The 18,104-nt window shown below is 41.8% G+C and overlaps 1 protein-coding gene across 1 annotated transcript in view; it reads left to right on the forward strand.

Annotated features, from left to right (window-relative positions):
* fbxo15 (F-box protein 15) overlaps positions 1-18,104 on the forward strand; it is a gene marked incomplete at both ends in the record, with an annotated part of 109,469 nt that overhangs the window by 53,851 nt on the left and 37,514 nt on the right. The window contains 2 exons of the mRNA XM_084325797.1: positions 6,387-6,491; positions 8,036-8,281. Coding sequence (XP_084181923.1) covers positions 6,387-6,491; positions 8,036-8,281 — 351 coding nt within the window. The remainder of the gene's footprint in view (positions 1-6,386; positions 6,492-8,035; positions 8,282-18,104) is intronic.

The raw sequence follows: 18,104 nt of genomic DNA on the forward strand, positions 1-18,104 counted from the left end.
GGTAGGGCATTCCACATTGTTGTGGCATAATTGCGAAATGTGTTTAGTCCCTGGTTTGTGCCGAATCTGGGTTGCACATGATTTGTGGAACTCCCTCTGGTGTTGTGGGCGTGGTATTCACTGACCTTTGGGAAGTATTTCGACATGTACATGGGTACCTGTGTGGTGTAGTGTATCTTGTAGACCAGGCCCATTGCAAGTTGCTGTACTCTGTCGTCTACTCTAAGCCATCCTAGGTAGTCAAAGTGGGCAGGGGTGAGGTGGATTCTAGGAGTAAGGTCAAGCAGTAGTCTGACCAGTTTGTTTTGTGATGTTTGTAATCTTGTTTTTAGCGCCTTTGAGGTGCTTTGGTACCATGAGGTGCAAGCATAGTCGTAGTACCATACCATGCTAGACCATGGCTAGCCCCAGCCAGGCTGAACATAATGGAGACACAGACCCAACCATACCATGCTAGACCATGGCTAGCCCCAGCCAGGCTGAACATACCTAATGGAGACAAGGCATTACTCTATGCTGTGCCCAGGAGCACTGGCACAGTGACAGTAAATAAACACGCTTAGTGTATTTCAATGCTCTGACAAAGCGAAATAAAACATGACTGCAAATACAACTTGGTAGATAATAGATGTAGGACAATGCTTCTTATTTAATGCCAAGCCTTTGTTTTGTGGCTAGCTGCGTAGATGTTCATGTTTTAAAGGCCTGCTGGGCCACAGCAGTAGACTAGGCCATTCTTTAAAACAGGAACAACATGTAATTCTTACGAGGCTAGCCATGAAACGACAGTCTGGCATTAGATATGAAGTATCTTCCTAGTTCCTACATACAGTCAGGTCCATAAATATTTTGACCATATTGGCTCTGTACACCACCACAATGGACTTGAAATGAGACAATCAAGATGTGCTTTAAGTGCAGACTTTCAGCTTTAGTGGGCATTTAACTCAACTCAGGTGAATGGTGTAGGAATTACAGGAACAGTTTCTACATGTGCACCTCCCTTTTTAAGGGACCAAAAGTAATTGGACAATTAGCTGCTCAGCTGTTCCATGACCAGGTGTGTGTTATTCCCTCATCATTTCATTTACAAGGAGCAGACACAAAGGTCTAGAGTTCATTTCAAGTGTGGTATTTGCATTTGGAATCCGTTGCCGCCAGCTCTCAATATGGGGTCCAAAAAGCTGTCACTGTCAGCGATGCAAACCATGATTAGACTGAAAAAGCTAAACAAACCCAAACCCATCAGAGAGAGTTTGTGGAGGTGTACAGAGCCAGAATGATGAAAGTGTTGATGTCCAAATATGTATGGACCTTACTGTATATAATCTACTGAGTTTGATTTGCGCTAATGCTTTATTTAGTTTTGTCAGAGCATTGAACAAAACCTCTTTACTGCCGTCATGCGTCCTAATAAAGCCACTCCAAAAGCCCACAGTATTACAGAAGAAAAATAAATCGACGTTCTTTCGTCAGCCGTCTGTGGTGAAGACCAAAGGACATTTTTTATTAGACCACTGTCACACCTCAGATCTGCTCACATGTCCTTGATCTTTTTTCGTTTTTTTTTCTCACACACACTAAACCATATTCCATGTCTCGCATACAGCAATCGTCCAGGGACCGAGCTGTGGTCAAGAAGACCGGGGACACAGAAGGCCACCGTGTCCTTGGGGCCGGCAGAGAGGACGTCCAAATGGGCCAAAAAATACCCAGCGTCCACTCAGAACGTCATGGGGAGGTAAGAAGCGCCGGGTTTCTGGTTTGTTTTCATCCATTTAGTTAATTTTGAGTCGAGTTCATCTCAACGAATGAAATTAATGGGGGGAAAAATGTAATTAATGAATGGAGAATAAAAACTGACCTTTGTACTGTCTTTTACTATCATGCACTCTACTACTAAGTAATCTACCTTGTCTATACTACTACCTACTATGCAATTGTCTATACTACTACAGGTATGTAGGGGTGGGCAATATGACGATATTAAATAAATATCGGGTACAATTCATTAACGATACACTTTTTAAACATATCGTGGACATCGTGATGTTTTGCACAAAACCTCACGTTAGTTTCTAAGGCGCCGCGGCTGAGATGAGACTTACTTTAGCGCAGCACTTTCCTCTCCCTCACACAGACACATACACTCGCCCAATTTACGTCACGTACACGCACACACGCCTAGAGAGGTGGCAACTAAGTTAGCCGCTAACTAAGCTAACTAACGTTCGCCGCTAACCCTGGAAACACTCACAGGGGAGTGATCCACGATACCAGTTCCATTAGTGAGAAAATGGGGGGTGGGGGGGGGGGGTTATATTGACTAGGCTTGAATGACAACAGAGGTTTATATCATCTTATTACTGTACATGGCGTTTTCACATTCGCCGAAATGCTTGCTTGTGATTGGTCAATAGCGCGCGTCAGAGGTCAGTTATCAGACAATAATGACCGCTGTGGGACAATAATGACCGCTGTGCGCAGCTGTTTGCAATCAAGCCCACTGACACACACTGTTTCAGTGCAATTAGACACTGCTGGTGTTCTGCTGCCGGGGAAGCTGCCGGCGATGACAGGGGGCGGAGCGACGAGCGGAGCCAGAACCAGTGTTGCGAGTCGATGTAAAATGAATTGGGTATATTGTTAGTAAGTTAGCCATGTAATAAGCGGGATAATGTATAGCTATACTCGATCATTGTCGCAAAATAATTGACCTTCACTGAGGCGGCTCGGTATTTTAAACTCTGTGTTGGTCAATTATTTTGCGACAATGACCTCGTAGCTATACATTATCCCTTACATATTGGCGTGACTGTATCCATCAAAGGGTTAAATCAAGCATTTTTAGTGTTTTAGAGGAAATATCAAAATATCGCAATATATATCGTGTATCGTGATGGAGCAAAAACATATCGTGATATCATTTAGAGGCCATATCGCCCAGCCCTACTACTATGCACTCAAGATTGTAGCACTCAAGTTCAACACCGTTTGACAAACGTTGTTACTCAGCTGAAAGAGTTGTACCCTTCCTGCTGACCTGTTGTACAGAACTTGTAAGTCGATTTGGATAAATTAATGAATGAATCAAACCTTTCCAGGTTTTAGGGTTCCTTCTTCTCAGATTGAGTTCCCCCGAGACTCCTGGGCCCTCATTTATCAATGCTGCGTATGCACAGATATGTGCGTAAACCGTGCGTACGATCATTTCTAAGCAAGGTGTGGGATTTATAAACATGAACGTGTGCTTGAGATTGTGCAAGCATTTTATTTAATTAAACTGTAATGTTATTACTGGGGTATCTGTAATTAAAATATCACTTAAATGCAGGTGATCGGGGTTATCCACTGAAGCCATAGTTAATGACTGACCAACTCGACCCAACAGGAGTGCAATTATAACGGACTCACGCTCGCACAAGAGCCATTTAGAGCGCAGTTGGCCTGCTTGTTTGGCACCTGGGGGGGCAGACGCAGAACACCCACCTCCAAACGCGATTAAATATTGTTTAAAATAAAAAGCTAAATACTATTATTCTGTGTGTCATGTTTCCAAATAAGATTGTTCACAACGGAAAATGCTGTATATGTTCAATTTGTTGGTTAGACCTCCGTGATCAATCTCGCTCTCAGTGAAGTTTCTCATAGTTTGCTTAGTCCATTATTCCACATTCCATGGGGGTGTTTCATTACCATATATGGTTAATTAGGGGTGGTTCTGTATGCAAATGCTTACAATCGTGCACGAGCATAGACGGTAAGAACAATTGGTATTTATCAACACGGTGTGCGTACGACGTGTGCACGCACGGTTGATAAATCCCAATTTTTCTGTGCGTAGAGACATTCTAAATTCCGTGCGTAGGAACAAAAATAGAAGACTTTCTAGTTTCTACGTATTATTGATAAATGAGGACCCTGGCTCCCAAGCAACGGCCCCAATACCTCCGACGTAACTGTACATGTCTCCAGGAGGCATGTAGCCTTTTTACAATGCATCCGCGTTTCCGGCGCTCTGATTGGCCAGGTCATGTGACATGTGCGCCCAATAGCTTGTTTGCCCATTTCCGCGTCGAACAGCCTGCAAACTACCTGCCGTTCTATCGCCATGCTCTAAGACAAACTCTAACCTTAACCAACTTCGAAAGAGTGCCTAAGCTTAACCGGCGAAAGAACTTGCCGTCACGCTCTAAGACAAACTCTAACCTTAACCAACTTCGAAGAGTGCCTAAGCTTAACCAGTGTAGAAACTTGCCGTCCCACGATTGGCGCTCATGTCACATGACCTGGCCAATCGGAGCGCAAAACGGGAACCCGGAAACGCAGATGCGTTGTAAAAAGGCTTCAAGCCTCCAGGAGAGCTGGCTTCCTCTTCTCATTCATCCAATGGAAAGACGGCGCTGGTGCGTTGTTTTTGCTTATTTGTTACGGTGCTGAGGGTCGAGCATGTTTTTACCACTCGGAGCCAGAGCCTTTTTGATTTTAAAGGAACATGGCAGCATTGTGGGAAATTAGCTCACCATATTCTCCTGAGTCAGACAAGAAGATGGATTCCAATTTACTCTGTGCGTTGAGTAGAAAGCTGTCTGGCTGCGAGCTAGCCTAGCTTAGAACAAATGAATGGAAATACGGACGAACTAGCCTAGCTCGCAAAAACACCTCTCCTGTAGTTTTAAGCTAGGCTAGTGATTTGATTTGATTTGATTTTGAACAGTAAATGGTAAATGGACTGCATTTATATAGCTATTTTTTTTTTATTGATCTTTTTCCCCCTCCATTTTCCTCCGATTTTTCTCCCATCCCAATGTTAGTCGTATGCCAATTCCCAATCCCCTTCCTGGTCGCTGCGCACTTACCCCCCACAGTCAGATCATCTGGGAGAGTGTATATAGCTCTTTTATCCTTATGCCTCACATTCACCCATTCACACACTGACGGCGGAGTCGACCATTAGGGGTTAAGTGTCTTGCTCAAGGACAGTTCGACTCACTGCCAGGAGGAGTCTAACTGGGAACCTTCCGATTACCAGACTACACACACATTCCCTTCCCCCTCTCTCCAATCTACGCACTAAATATTTTTCCATCAAAGACCAAATGCCAAAGCAAAGTGCTAGTTGAAGTCCTGGATTGTGTTTAACCTACTCGCAGCAGTCCCGCTTGACCTCTGCCGGCTGGTCGTGTTGCCCGAGGAGCCCGGCAGCAGACTGCCAAGCATCGTGTCAAAGGAGCATCACTCTGTTTACACACTATTAGCACTGCAGTCACAGCTGATTGACCTATTTCACCATGATGTTACTATGTAAACACAATGTCTCATTGACAGGGTGTGTGTGTGTGTGGGGGGGGGGGGGGGGATTTTTCTATTTTAAGCTATTAAAATGGCTGTTTGTAATTAAAAAGACGGATATTACATTTAATAGCTGATTTTACAATACAAAACTTAAGAAAATCTAATTTGCCAATTTATGAAGGTAATTTTAACATACGTGTAGGCAGTGAGTGGCATTTACTCCCGTCTCGCACGACAGCTATATGCAGCATGGTATCACAATATTTTTGTGGCGATATATCGTACTGTAGTGTATGGACGCCAAGTATCAATAATATATATATTTATTTATAAAAAAAATAAAAGATTGCTGCAAAAGTTGACTAAGTCTTCTGTTGGGCACATAGTTTGCAGTTGAAAAAAGGTAATGCATCATGATTTATTGCTAAATCGCAGTACTCTGGTATCACCACTTAAAGGAACACACCAACATTTTGGTAAATTAGCTTACCGTCTTCTCCAGAGAGAGACAAGAAGATGGATACCAGTTTCCTCTCTGTGCGTTCAGTAGAAAGCTATCTGGCTGCATGTTAGCTTAGCTTAGCACATTGAATGGAAGCGGACATGACCGGTTAGCCTAGGCATTGTCCAAATAACGCCTCTCCCGAAGGCTAATCGGTCATGTCTGGCTAACATGCAGCCAGATAGCTTTCTACTGAACGCACAGAGAGGAAACTGTTACAGTAAACTGTAGAATACGATAAGCTAATTTCCCCAAATGTTTATGGTGGTAATATCGTATCGTGGGGCTTCTGGTTGTGTTGAAATAGGACAAATGCATGTTGAGGCGTCTGTACCTTCATTGAAAAAGTTGGTGCGTCTCGCTAATCATTATTAAAATAATAATTTTTTTATATAATTCTGTTGACTTTTTTTTTTTTTGCAAACTTTATAGAAAATGCAATATAAACACCCACACCACTCCTGCACCTTTTTAAGAGTAGCCAAAGATGAGATATTAACATGGATCATTCTGTCGTATAGCTCCGACACAATCCCCTTTTGAGTCGTATTTAATTGGATTGGCTAATTGTGTCTGCTTGTCATTCCAGATTGCCACCTGAGATCCTGCTAAAGATCCTGTCGTACCTGGACGCCTCCTCCCTGTTCTGCATCAGCCATATCAACAGGCTGCTCTATCAGTTAGGAAACAACGAGTGAGTCCAGTAGAGGTCTTCTCAATCATCCCTCTTTAACCTTTAATCAGAGGCAGTTATGATGCAACCCATGCTGCACCTCATCACTTGAGTCTAAATCTAATTTTAATTATTTATTAAAGAAACTAGTCTAAATCTAATTTTAATTATTTATAAAAGAAACTATATTTATAAAATCTAATTGAAATCATTTATTTTCCAGCACCTCTTTCTTCCCTTGTATTAATCCTAATGTGGGGAACTGTGATTTGGTGTTCTGTGTTACCTTGACTTTGTCTGTTTTGCTCATCTTATGCCTGTCTTTTTTTTTGCTGTTGTGAAGCACTTTGAGCTGCATTTCCTGTATGAAAGGTGCTATACAAATACAGTTTATTATTATTAAACATGATGTGTTTATGAATCATTACCTTCCCTGCCTGGCTACCCCACACCAAGAGTAAAAAGAAAAAGAACATTTGCAGACTGGGCAGTACATTAGTTAGTGTTTCTGGCTCTAAAAAGCACAGCTAATTGATTCATCCAAGCTAATACAGCTTGTGCCCCCCCCCCCCTGTGATATCCCAAATGGCAATAATTCTGAGCAGCTTGTTGATCTGAAGATTTCAAACCCTGGCCAAGGAGCGTCCATCCCAGTGCCTAACAAACATTTCAGACAAATCCGTACAAACGAGAGGCAAAACCCATTTCCCATAATATGTCCCCATAAGCTGTTCCCACCCAAGTCTGACCAAACGCCGACCGTACACCACTCCCTCGTCTCCTGGTGGGTGTTAACCATATTGTACAGACCCTCATCTGCACCTTTTGTTCATGCAGTTTATTTTATTGCCTATATTTATGTCTTTCTACTATTTCCCTCCCCGTACCTGTACCTACCCTCCCCCATGCTGATATGACGCCCACATTTCCTCAAGGGTATTAAATTCAAAATTCTCAATTTAAGGACTTAGTTAAAAGGTATTTCATTTGCACAGGTATAAAACAAATTGGGGGTGGGGGGCAGCAGCCCGGCTGTCAGTAGATTCAATAATATTACAATATATGAAATGTTTTTGTATTCAAGTCTTAAATTTAACTCGTTGGAACCTGCAGATACCCTGGAATAATAATAATAATAAACTATTTGTATAGCACCTTTCATACAAGAAATGCAGCTCAAAGTGCTTCAAAACAGCAAAAAAAAGACTGCATAAGATGAGCAAAACGGACAAAGTCAAGGTAAGACATACAGTAGAACACCAAACACAGTTCTTCACATTAGGATCCAACATCCCAACAGGCCTCCCTGGTTACGGCTTGATCGTCACACATAACAGACTATTTTAAAACGATAAAAGTAGAAAAATAGTGCAATAAAACTGTAAAATAGACAGAGTAAAATAGTGCAAAAGGCTATTTATATCAATACAGGATATAAAGACTATCGCTGCCTGTACGTTACTGCAAGCTTGGGCGTGGTTTAAGGTACCCCACAATTGTATCGTAGTGGTTTTAACAATAGTGGCACAAATGGAATATCTTCTCTTGTCCTGTGTTTCTCGCAGGGCCTTGTGGCACAAGCTGTACCTGCTTGAGTTCAGTAAGATGAAAAAGTGGACCTCTCAGTGCGGCGAGGTGACCGAGCTGCTGCAGGCGCTGAGCACCGCGGAGCCCCAGGACCGGCCTGTGGGCCACTGGAGGAGGCTGTACTTCAGGACCATGGTGGGCTACAACTCAGACAGCTGGAAGAAAGACCTGCGAGCCGTCAACCCCTATACTGGACTCCCCGGCAGGACGGAGAGCGTCCTCAAGTGAGACGCCCGCCTAGAGAGAACCAAACCTGGGGGGGGGGGGGAGCATGTTTTAAATACAGGGCTGGGCGGGGTGGAGGATTTTTAGAGGGACTATTATTTAATTTTTCATTTCAAATCTTTATTTAAACTCGAAAGGCAACTGCGGTTTCCCTCATTTACAGTCGCTGAGTCGCCAAGTGTAAGCAAATATTTTTAAATAAAATAATATAAAATCATAACAATAAGCATAACAAATCAACTAAAACACATACAACTTGCTTGACAAAGGTTGGAGATCAAGGTTCTAAACTATGCAACAGCTTTACGGACTGTTGGAGTTCATTCCATGAGCTAGGGGCATCATAATGAACATAGATAATAGAATAATAGAAATGGAACAAAGTACAAGTAATATTGATACCAGTAGTAGTAGTGAACAGTAGTGGGTGGCAGGATTCAATCAGACAGCAGTAATAGTGATGATGCAGTGTTTCCCCTAGGATTTCTTTTCAGGGGGGGTGGTAGGCCCGCAAAACTACTAGTGTTGTCGCGGGGTGCGCGTGTCACGGATACGTGGTGTCAACAGTGTCGTCATAGACGCGCAGTAAGGCGGTTGTTAGTATCGGTGCATTTCTCTTAAGCTTTCAGGAGGGGTGGTGGTCCCGCTGGCGGGGCGGGCCTCCCCTTCAAGGCAATGGTAGGGGAAACGCTGTGATGGTTACATGGTCCAAACCGTGGTCACTGTACCCAGAGTCTGCAGTGTTTCTTATTAACACTTTGGATGCCAGCCACGCGTTTTGTCGTTAGTTCATGCCGACCGTTGAGTGCCCGCCAACGCTATATAGCGTTTGTTTGTCGTATTTTTTTTTATTGGCGATTTTGAATTCATATTTCATCAATCGAGCCTCAGGTTAGTGTTGCAGACTCTGAGCTCAATTGGGAAGATACCGCCCCCTATCGTCTCTCCTGTGTAACTGCACCCCATTACTTTAGACTCATTTTACTTTCAGTCGAGCCAACTGAAGAATCCATCGCCGGCCCGGAAAACGCATGGATTATGTATTTACAGTACCCAATGCTGAATCAATAAACGCGATCGATATTTGGACTGGCGATCAGGAATTGGAATAATCTTTTTGGATAATAGCCATAATTTAAGACAGACAGAGATTATGCATTCACAACGCTATCATTGAAGTGGGTGGTGGCATTTAACAGGGTTTTACCATGTTAACCAGTGGCACTGGAAGTCTTAACACTTTCAGTGCCGGCCATTTAACATTGGAAACCCCGTTGAATGCCAGCAACCACTTCAATGATAGCGTTAAAAACGCATAATGTCTAATCTGCCCGTCGCTTATCAATGACTTGTTTGCAGTCAACATTGTCGAAACGGATTGTTTTTTAAATCTGTTTATATCCTTTTTATAGCGTTTCGAAAAGCTATCCTTTTCTCGAAAATTTCAGGAAAATAGAAAGATTCCGTCATAAACGGCATTTATTGGAATATTCTCGAATACAATTAGACACGTTGTCATTTGTCTGCCTATTTATGAATAGTTTTCAAATAAACGCTAGATTATCGATAGTATATGTGTACTTATGCACGCTATAGAAGCGAGCTGAGAAATCGATTCTCTTATTTCCTCAACAGCACACACACACACACACACACACACTTATACACATACGGGACACGCTGTTATCAGTGAAAACAGCTCTGATTATCCTAAAACTGGTAACATAGACTCCTTACCTTAGATCAGATGTTCTCCAAAAAGATTATTCCAATTCCTGATCGCTATTCCAAATATTGATCGCGTTTATTGATTGATTATTGGCTGCTGTAAATATATATTCCAGGCTGCTTTCCATCTCGCGATCACTTCCCTCTTCATCAGACGGCTCGCCAGCATAGTGGAGCCAGTAGGCTCCCCCCCACACATCCACCAGTGTAATCGAATGGCCTGCAGTTACACAGGAATAGACGATAGGGGCCGGTATTTTCCCATCGGAGCTCCTAGAGGGGCTGCTGTACCAACGGGAGACTTGGTTGATGAAATATGAATTCAGATGGCTAAATTTTTTTTATAAAAGACAATTAGCGTCGTCGGCACTCAACAGGGGCATGAAATAACGACATAACATGTCTGTGGCACTCAAAGGGTTAAGTCAGCCAGGTATTCCTAACACTGTTTTTTATTAACACTTTCCGTGCCGGAGGTCGGGTGCCCCAGAACCCTGTTGCGTGCCAGCGTCCACTTCAATGATAGAGCTCTCATCTTAAATTATGGCTATGTGTATAATCTGGCCGTCGCTTATCAATGACTTGTTTGCAGTCATCATTGTCGAAACGGATTGTTTTTTAATCGGTTCATTTCCGTTTTATACCATTTTGAGAAAAACGCCCTTTACTGGAATATTCTGGAATACACAAAAAAATGTCATTTTTCGGCCTTTTTATGAATCGTTTTCAAATAAACGCTAGATTATCGATAGTATATGTGTACTTATGCACGCTATAGAAGCGGGCTGAAAAATAGATTATCTCATTTCCTGATCAGCACACACACGCACACACACACACATAGGGCACACGTTGATATCTCTGTGAAAAAAGCTCTGATTATCCTAAGACTGGTAAAATAGATTCCTTACCTCAGATCAGATGTTCTCCAAAAAGATTATTCCAATTCCTGATCGCCATTCCAAATATCGATCGCGTTTATTGATCCAACGCTGGGTGGTCGAAACACCGATTCCACGCTGTTCTGAGGCTCCAGAATTAATCCTATCGTCTCGGGTGACTTGCCTGAGAAGTAAAATGAGGAAGCAGGATTTTAATTTTTTCATGCGTTTCATTCAATCCATTCCAAAGGGGTGCAGTACCATAGGGAGAGCCGATAGGGGGCGGTGTTTTCCCAATGGAGCTCAGAGAGTTTGCAGTGGTAACGTGAGGCTAGATTGATGAAATATGAATTCAAATCGCTAATAAAAAATAAAACGAGATCTCTCGTCGTTGGCACTGAACGGTCGGCATGAACAAACGAGTATCTCGTCGTTGGCACTCAAAGTGTTAGTCAGATAGTCCTAACAGTGTTTATTATTAAGAGTCAGCCAGTCCCAACAGTGTTTATTATTAACACTTTGAATGCCACTCACGGCTTTTCTCGGGTTTACCCCCCGACCGTTGAATGCCCATCACGAGATTTTTCGTTTTTTTTTTTTTTTTTTTTTTATTATTAGCGATCTGAAATCATATTGCATCAAGCGAGCCTACCGTTGGAGATCCAGGCACCGCCGGCGCTCAGATGTGAAAAAAGCGCCCCCTATCGTCTCCCAGATGGTAAATCACCCTTTTGGATTGGACTCAATGAAAGTGAATGGGAGAAAGGATTTCTGACTCCACATTTTACTTCTCACTGATGTAACCGGGGTCTACCAGAGTTCATTCTGGAGCCTTGGTGCTGCGGCGAATATGTGTTTTACTGTATACACGATGGATCAATCAAATGAGTGATTTTTTCGAATGGCGAACGGAAATTGGAATAAACCATTTGGAATAAACCATCTGACCTCAGGTAAGGAATCTATGTTATCAGTCTTAGGATAATCAGACTCGTTTTCACGGATATATAAGCGTTTCCCCTATATGTGATATAGCTGTGTGTGTGACTGTAAAAGCCATCAGGAAATAAGAGCAGCGATTATCAGCGCACGGCACGAGCGTGCGTGCGCACACATATACTATCGATCATCTAGCGTTTATTTGAAAACGATTCATAAATAGGCCGACAAATGACAACGTTCTGGAATATTCCAGTAAAAGACTATTATCATAGAATGGGTTGTTTTTTCCGCGAAAACAAGTGATTTTCAAAATGCTATCAAACGGAAATGAAGCTATTAAAAAAAACAATCTGCCTTGACAATGTTGACTGGAAAATGAGTCTTTGATAAGCGACGGGCAGATTAGACACAGCCATAATTTAAAACATAGATTAGGCGATATTAAGTTAACATTGGAGTGGGTTTGGGCATTCAAGGGGGTAAAAAGGAAAACACGGCTGGCTCCCAAAGTGTTAACACTTTGGCTGCCATGGGTTAAATTCATTATCAACCGTAGGTTGCCGGCTCTATTTGTCTATAGAGAAAGTCCCCTTCTTTGCAGGGCTATAACTTTTTAAATTCTATTGCTACATTGCCATTATTAGGGCCCATTCAAAGTCCTATATGTATTGTTCATTGTGTAGCAACGTTAAACTTTTTCATTCACATATTCATAGTAAAGTATGGTCTAATGTATAAGTATGTTTTCATCTCTTTCTGCAGCTTTCTCCAGAACGTGATCTATAGCCCCAAATACATTATATTGATGATGCAATACAGTTTTATGGCAATCGGCGCAATATAAAAAATTCCAACTAGACGTACTTCTAGAAGTTACTACACGTCATCTGATGTTGACCGGATGGGCTAGGGGGCGTTTATAATTCCGTGGGCAGCGTTATACCAATCATCTAATGTGGGTCAAATGTTGATAATAGCAGTTAGTATCGAAGACGGTAACTTTACACACTAAAACTCACCCCAGTCTCTGCGCGCCGTTGGGCGATCATCGTAGAGTAGACATTTTATCATTATGGGATGTAGATTTACCCGGTCCATCTCCAGCTTGTATAATGGTATATACGTCCAAATCATGTTGTTTATCGAGTTATTGGCAATCGATCGCTATGTAGTGTGTCGAGATCGAGTCCCGGAACCTATAGCTAGTGCCCGGAAGTAATACGGCCGACCAGCACAATCTCCGTAGCACTTCCTGTTAAGCGATTGCGCCGATCGGCCACCAGATGGCGCTCCTGAACCGCCAGAGAGCTCAGTGGGTCCTCCTAGTGGATCTCAGGCCAGCGGAGGGGAAATATGAATCCGATCCCAGATTTTTGAAATATTGATATTAAAGACGCTGTAAGGTGTCTTCGGCAACTTGAGCATGGCCGGGAATGACGTGTTTAGGCGTTTTCCGGCAGCCAAAGTGTTAAGAGTCAGATATTCCTAACAGTGTTTATTATTTAAGAGTCAGATAGTCCTAACAGCAATGTTCCCTCTAAGGTGCGCCTGTGCGCGCGTACATGTCCAAATGCTCCCGTACACATCTGAAATCTGTCGCGCTCAGAAACGTTTGTGTAAAAAATTAAAGACGTTTCTTAAAAAAACAGCAGTCAGCTTGGATGCACATACATCGCTGTCTTCTCTCCTACAGCTTCTCTCCTTGTTGACAAACGCACACACGCTGCTGGGACATTGCCCCCCCCCCCCTCCCCCTCCCCTCCCGGACCTGTCTTGTCAACACAAAATCCACTCACTCACTCCCAAGTGCGGAGCCTCGACAGCTCTCCTTTCAACATCACTGAATCATTGAACAAAAATGGCCCAGTAAATGAGTGAATTTTGTTTAATACATAAGGCGTTGTCTAACATTATCTAGCTGGCTATCTACGGATGGCTCATTATATCAACAGCTGATATGTTGCAGGCTTGCAGCTGTTGGCTAGCTGTTGGCTAGCTAGCTATCGTTCTTAGTTGGCTAACGTTAGCTACCTAGCTAATAGCTATCTAATACTGCCTGGCGCTACCTATTAATTCGCAATGGAATGGCATTATGGCTAGCTAACTAACTGTACAAATCGATGTGATTGGCTGAGACCGTATTTTGTACGGTTGGCTGGATTGGGGGTGGCCAGCTGGGTGGCAGTTTGTGGTGCAGTAGCTGGCTAGATAGCTGGCTAATGTTGGCCAATATAGCTGTAACTGAACGCCAATGATCCTAGCCTTATGTGGTCTTATGAGTTTCAGTTCATAGGAAAATACTTTGACTATAATGGTCAGAAGTAAATTAACTGTATATACTCTCTTTTAGAAACTCTTAAACAGTACTGTATATCTTATGTCATAAATGTCTGGATGTAACAGTACTGTTTATCTGTATGTCATAAATGTTATGATTAATTGAAAATGGGGGACCCTGATGTAAACAAGATGAAAGTCTTTTTCTGGTCTGCATCCCCTTAACAATTGTGTGTATTGACTGAGCCATACTGTATTGTACCCATTCTGCAATCTGTTAACACTTTGAGTGCCACGCCGGGTTTTCCTTTTTACCCCCTTGATGCCACGGTCCACGGCCAATGTTAACGTTAATATCGCCTAATCTATGTTTTAAATTATGTGTGTCTAATCTGCCCATCGCTTATCAAAGAATCATTTTCCAGTCAACATTGGCAAGGCAGATTGTATTTGTATCGCTTCATTTCCGTTTGATAGCATTTTGAAAATCACCCGTTTTCCGGGGAAAAACAACCCATTCTATGATGATCGCCTTTTACTGGAATATTCCAGAACGTTATAATTTGTCTGTCTATTTATGAATCATTTTCAAATAAACGCTAGATGATCGATAGTATATGTGTGCGCACGCACGCTCGTGCTGTGCGTTGATAATCGCTGCTATTATTTCCTCATGGCTTTTACAGTCAAAACAGCTATATCACATATAGTGGAAATGCTTATATCTCCATGAAAACGAGTCTGATTATCCTAACACTGATAAAATAGATTCCTTACCTGACATCAGATGGTATCCAAATGGTATATTCCAATTCCTGATCACCATTCGAAAAAATCGATAAGTGTATTGATCCAACATGTATACAGTAGAACACATGATTCCCCGCGGCTCAGAGGCTCCAGAATGAACTCTGGTAACCCCGGCTGCATCAGTGAGAAGTAAAATGTGGAGTCAGAAATCCGTTCTCCCATTAACTTTCATTGAGTCCATTCCAAAAGGGTGATTTACCATCTGGGAGACGATAGGGGGCGCTTTTTTCACATCTGATCGCCGGCGGTCCCTGGATCTCCAACGGTAGGCTCGCGTGATGCAATATGATTTCAGATCGCTAAAAAATAAAAATAAAAAAAAACGAGAATAGCCGTGACGTGGCATTCAACAGTCGGGGCGTAAACCCGAATAAAGCCGTGAGTGGCGCTCAAAGTGCAATTTTCAATCAATCAATCTGTTATGCTTAACACGCAGTACTATTAATTTTACTTAATTATAAGTAAGGGATAATGGATAGCTACGATGTCATTGTCGCAAAATTATTGACCGACACAGAGTTCAGAACACAGAGGCGCCTCGCCGAGGTGTTTTAAACATCAGTGAAGGTAAATTATTTTGCGACAATGACCGAGTATAGCTATACATTATCCCGCTTATTACATGGCTAACTTACTAACAATATACCTAATTCATTTTACACCATCGACAAGACAAGATCAAATGCAGACGCAGTTGTTCTGTGTCTTTGTCAGCCCAAATAAAGTGATTATTATTATCGCCGGCAGCCGGCAGGTGTGTCTGATTGCACTGAAACAGTGTGTGTCAGTGGGCTTGATTACTCCAGCTGCGAAAAACAATAATCACCGGTGGTTATGTAAGGGATAATGTATAGCTACGAGGTCATTGTCGCAAAATAATTGACCGACACGTAGTTTAAAATACCGAGCCGCTTCGGCGAGGTGTTTTAAACGTCAGTGAAGGTCAATTATTTTGCGACAATGACCGAGTAAAGCTATACATTATCCCGCTTATTACATGGCTAACTTACTAACAATATACCTAATTCATTTGACAAATCGCAGTTGTTCTGTGGCTCTGTCAGCCCAAATAAAGTGATTATTATTATCGCGGGCAGCCTCTGTTCTGGCTCCGCTGTCCTGTAATCTACACACACTCCGCTGTCAGTGCAGCCGCGGCAGGTGTGTGTGATTTGCATGTGTGATTTTACATTATCCCGCTTATTACATGGCTAACTTACTAACAATATACCTAATTCATTTTACATCGACTCGCAACACTGGTTCTGGCTGCGTTCTGGCTCCGCTCGTCGCTCCGCCCCCTGTCATCGCCGGCAGCAGAACACCGGCAGTGTCTAATTGCACTGAAACAGTGTGTGTCAGTGGGCTTGATTGCGAACAGCTGCGCACTGCGGTCATTATTGTCCCACAGCGGTCATTATTGAAAAATAATGACCGCTGTCGGGGGGCTATTGACCAATCACAAGCAAGCATTTCGGCGAATGTGAAAACGCCATGTAATAACGAAAAATAATTAACCGCTGTCAGGGGCTATTGACCAAATCACAATCAAGCATTTCGGCGAATGTTAAAACGCCATGTAATAAGATTAGATAATTTAGTTATTTTTAAATGTCTGATCTAAAGATAAACAAAGGGTTTTAAAAGTGTTAGATTCTCTCTGGTACGAGGAGAATCGACCAGCAACAAAAGCAACATTTTGTTGAAATAAAAAAAGAATATATATAATAATAATATATATTTTTTTACATTTTAACAGAGAAAGGAGGAATGAAGCAGAGGGGAAGGTGAGAGGTTTAGAGAGGGAGGATAGAGGGAGAAAGGGGGGGAGAGAGGGAGGGAGGGAGGACTTTGCTCTGTATCGTCAATCAATGGTCAAATAAATATTTGATTAAGGAATATTTTGTATTTCTGTGTATCAGCAAAATATATAGATTTTTATGTTAGACATTGAAGGAAATTAAGATGATCAGATCTTTTACAAACTGCCGCTTATCAACTAACCGGTTAATCGGCAGGTGACTTATGTTGCTCAGTAGTTGCTGATGTCTGCTCAGGAGGTTTGAGTGTTTGCTCAGACCGAAAAAAAAATTGAGGGAACATTGCCTAACAGTGTTTACTATTAAGAGTCAGATAATCCTAACAGTGGGTCTCATTCCCGAACGGATTTCCTCTTAGGCAGATTTCTGCCCATTTAAGACATATTAGGGCTGGTAGCGCGATTCCCCAAATTTTCCTGAGATCACATTTGAGCGTGGCTGAGAGCAGATTTAAGAGTGCTGAGGAGCACACTTATGATTGATTGACTAATTGAAAATTGTATTAACTTGACAGACTGTTCTCATAGTGATTATTTCATGTCAACGCTACAACAGACTGTTCTCATAGTGATTATTTCATGTCAACGCTACAGGCCTCTTTGGAATTAATTACTTAATCATAATTAAAATAAATATGACTATTTGTACGATAAGAAATTACGCATTTGATGTCGGAAAAATAAATAATATGTATTCATCTGATCACAGGGCAGCTGGATTAACCATATCTGAACCAGCTATTTTGGACAAATGTATAATTACTCAGATATTCAAACACAATTATGCAATTATTGTGAAATGATTGAAAATAATAATTATTTAATGCCTTCTGTGGGATTTGTATTTGTTATTTGTTACATATCTGTTTTAATGATTAATTATATACATTTGAAAGAATGTAGGTCAACATGCAATATATCCCATTGATTGGTATACAATGGGACAGACCTTTGTTTGATATAGCTATAAACCTGCATTCCTTCGAATATATCATTAATCAATTAAACTTATATTGAAATACACTATATAGCCTATACACCAACACTGAAATGACAGTGGATAAATAAATAAATAAGAACTAAAGCTAATCGTGTGGAAATAGACTGCATTAATATTCCATAAGTCTTGTGTGCGCCAGTATAGCCTACGTGTCTAATGAATGAACAGTATATAGGCTTATATTATTCTAATTACTTGTTTCATTAGGATTTAGTAGATATATATGCTCTGCCCTACGTACAGTATAAGTACAGTCTGTACTTATACTGTACGTAGGGCAGAGCATATACTGTATATAGTATCTACTAAATCCTAATGAAACAAGTCATTAATGGAATAATAAGCCTATACTGCGTTCATTCATT

The sequence above is a fragment of the Notolepis coatsorum genome, assembly GCF_963971535.1.
Source record: "Notolepis coatsorum genome assembly, chromosome: 12".
NCBI lineage: Eukaryota > Metazoa > Chordata > Actinopteri > Aulopiformes > Paralepididae > Notolepis > Notolepis coatsorum.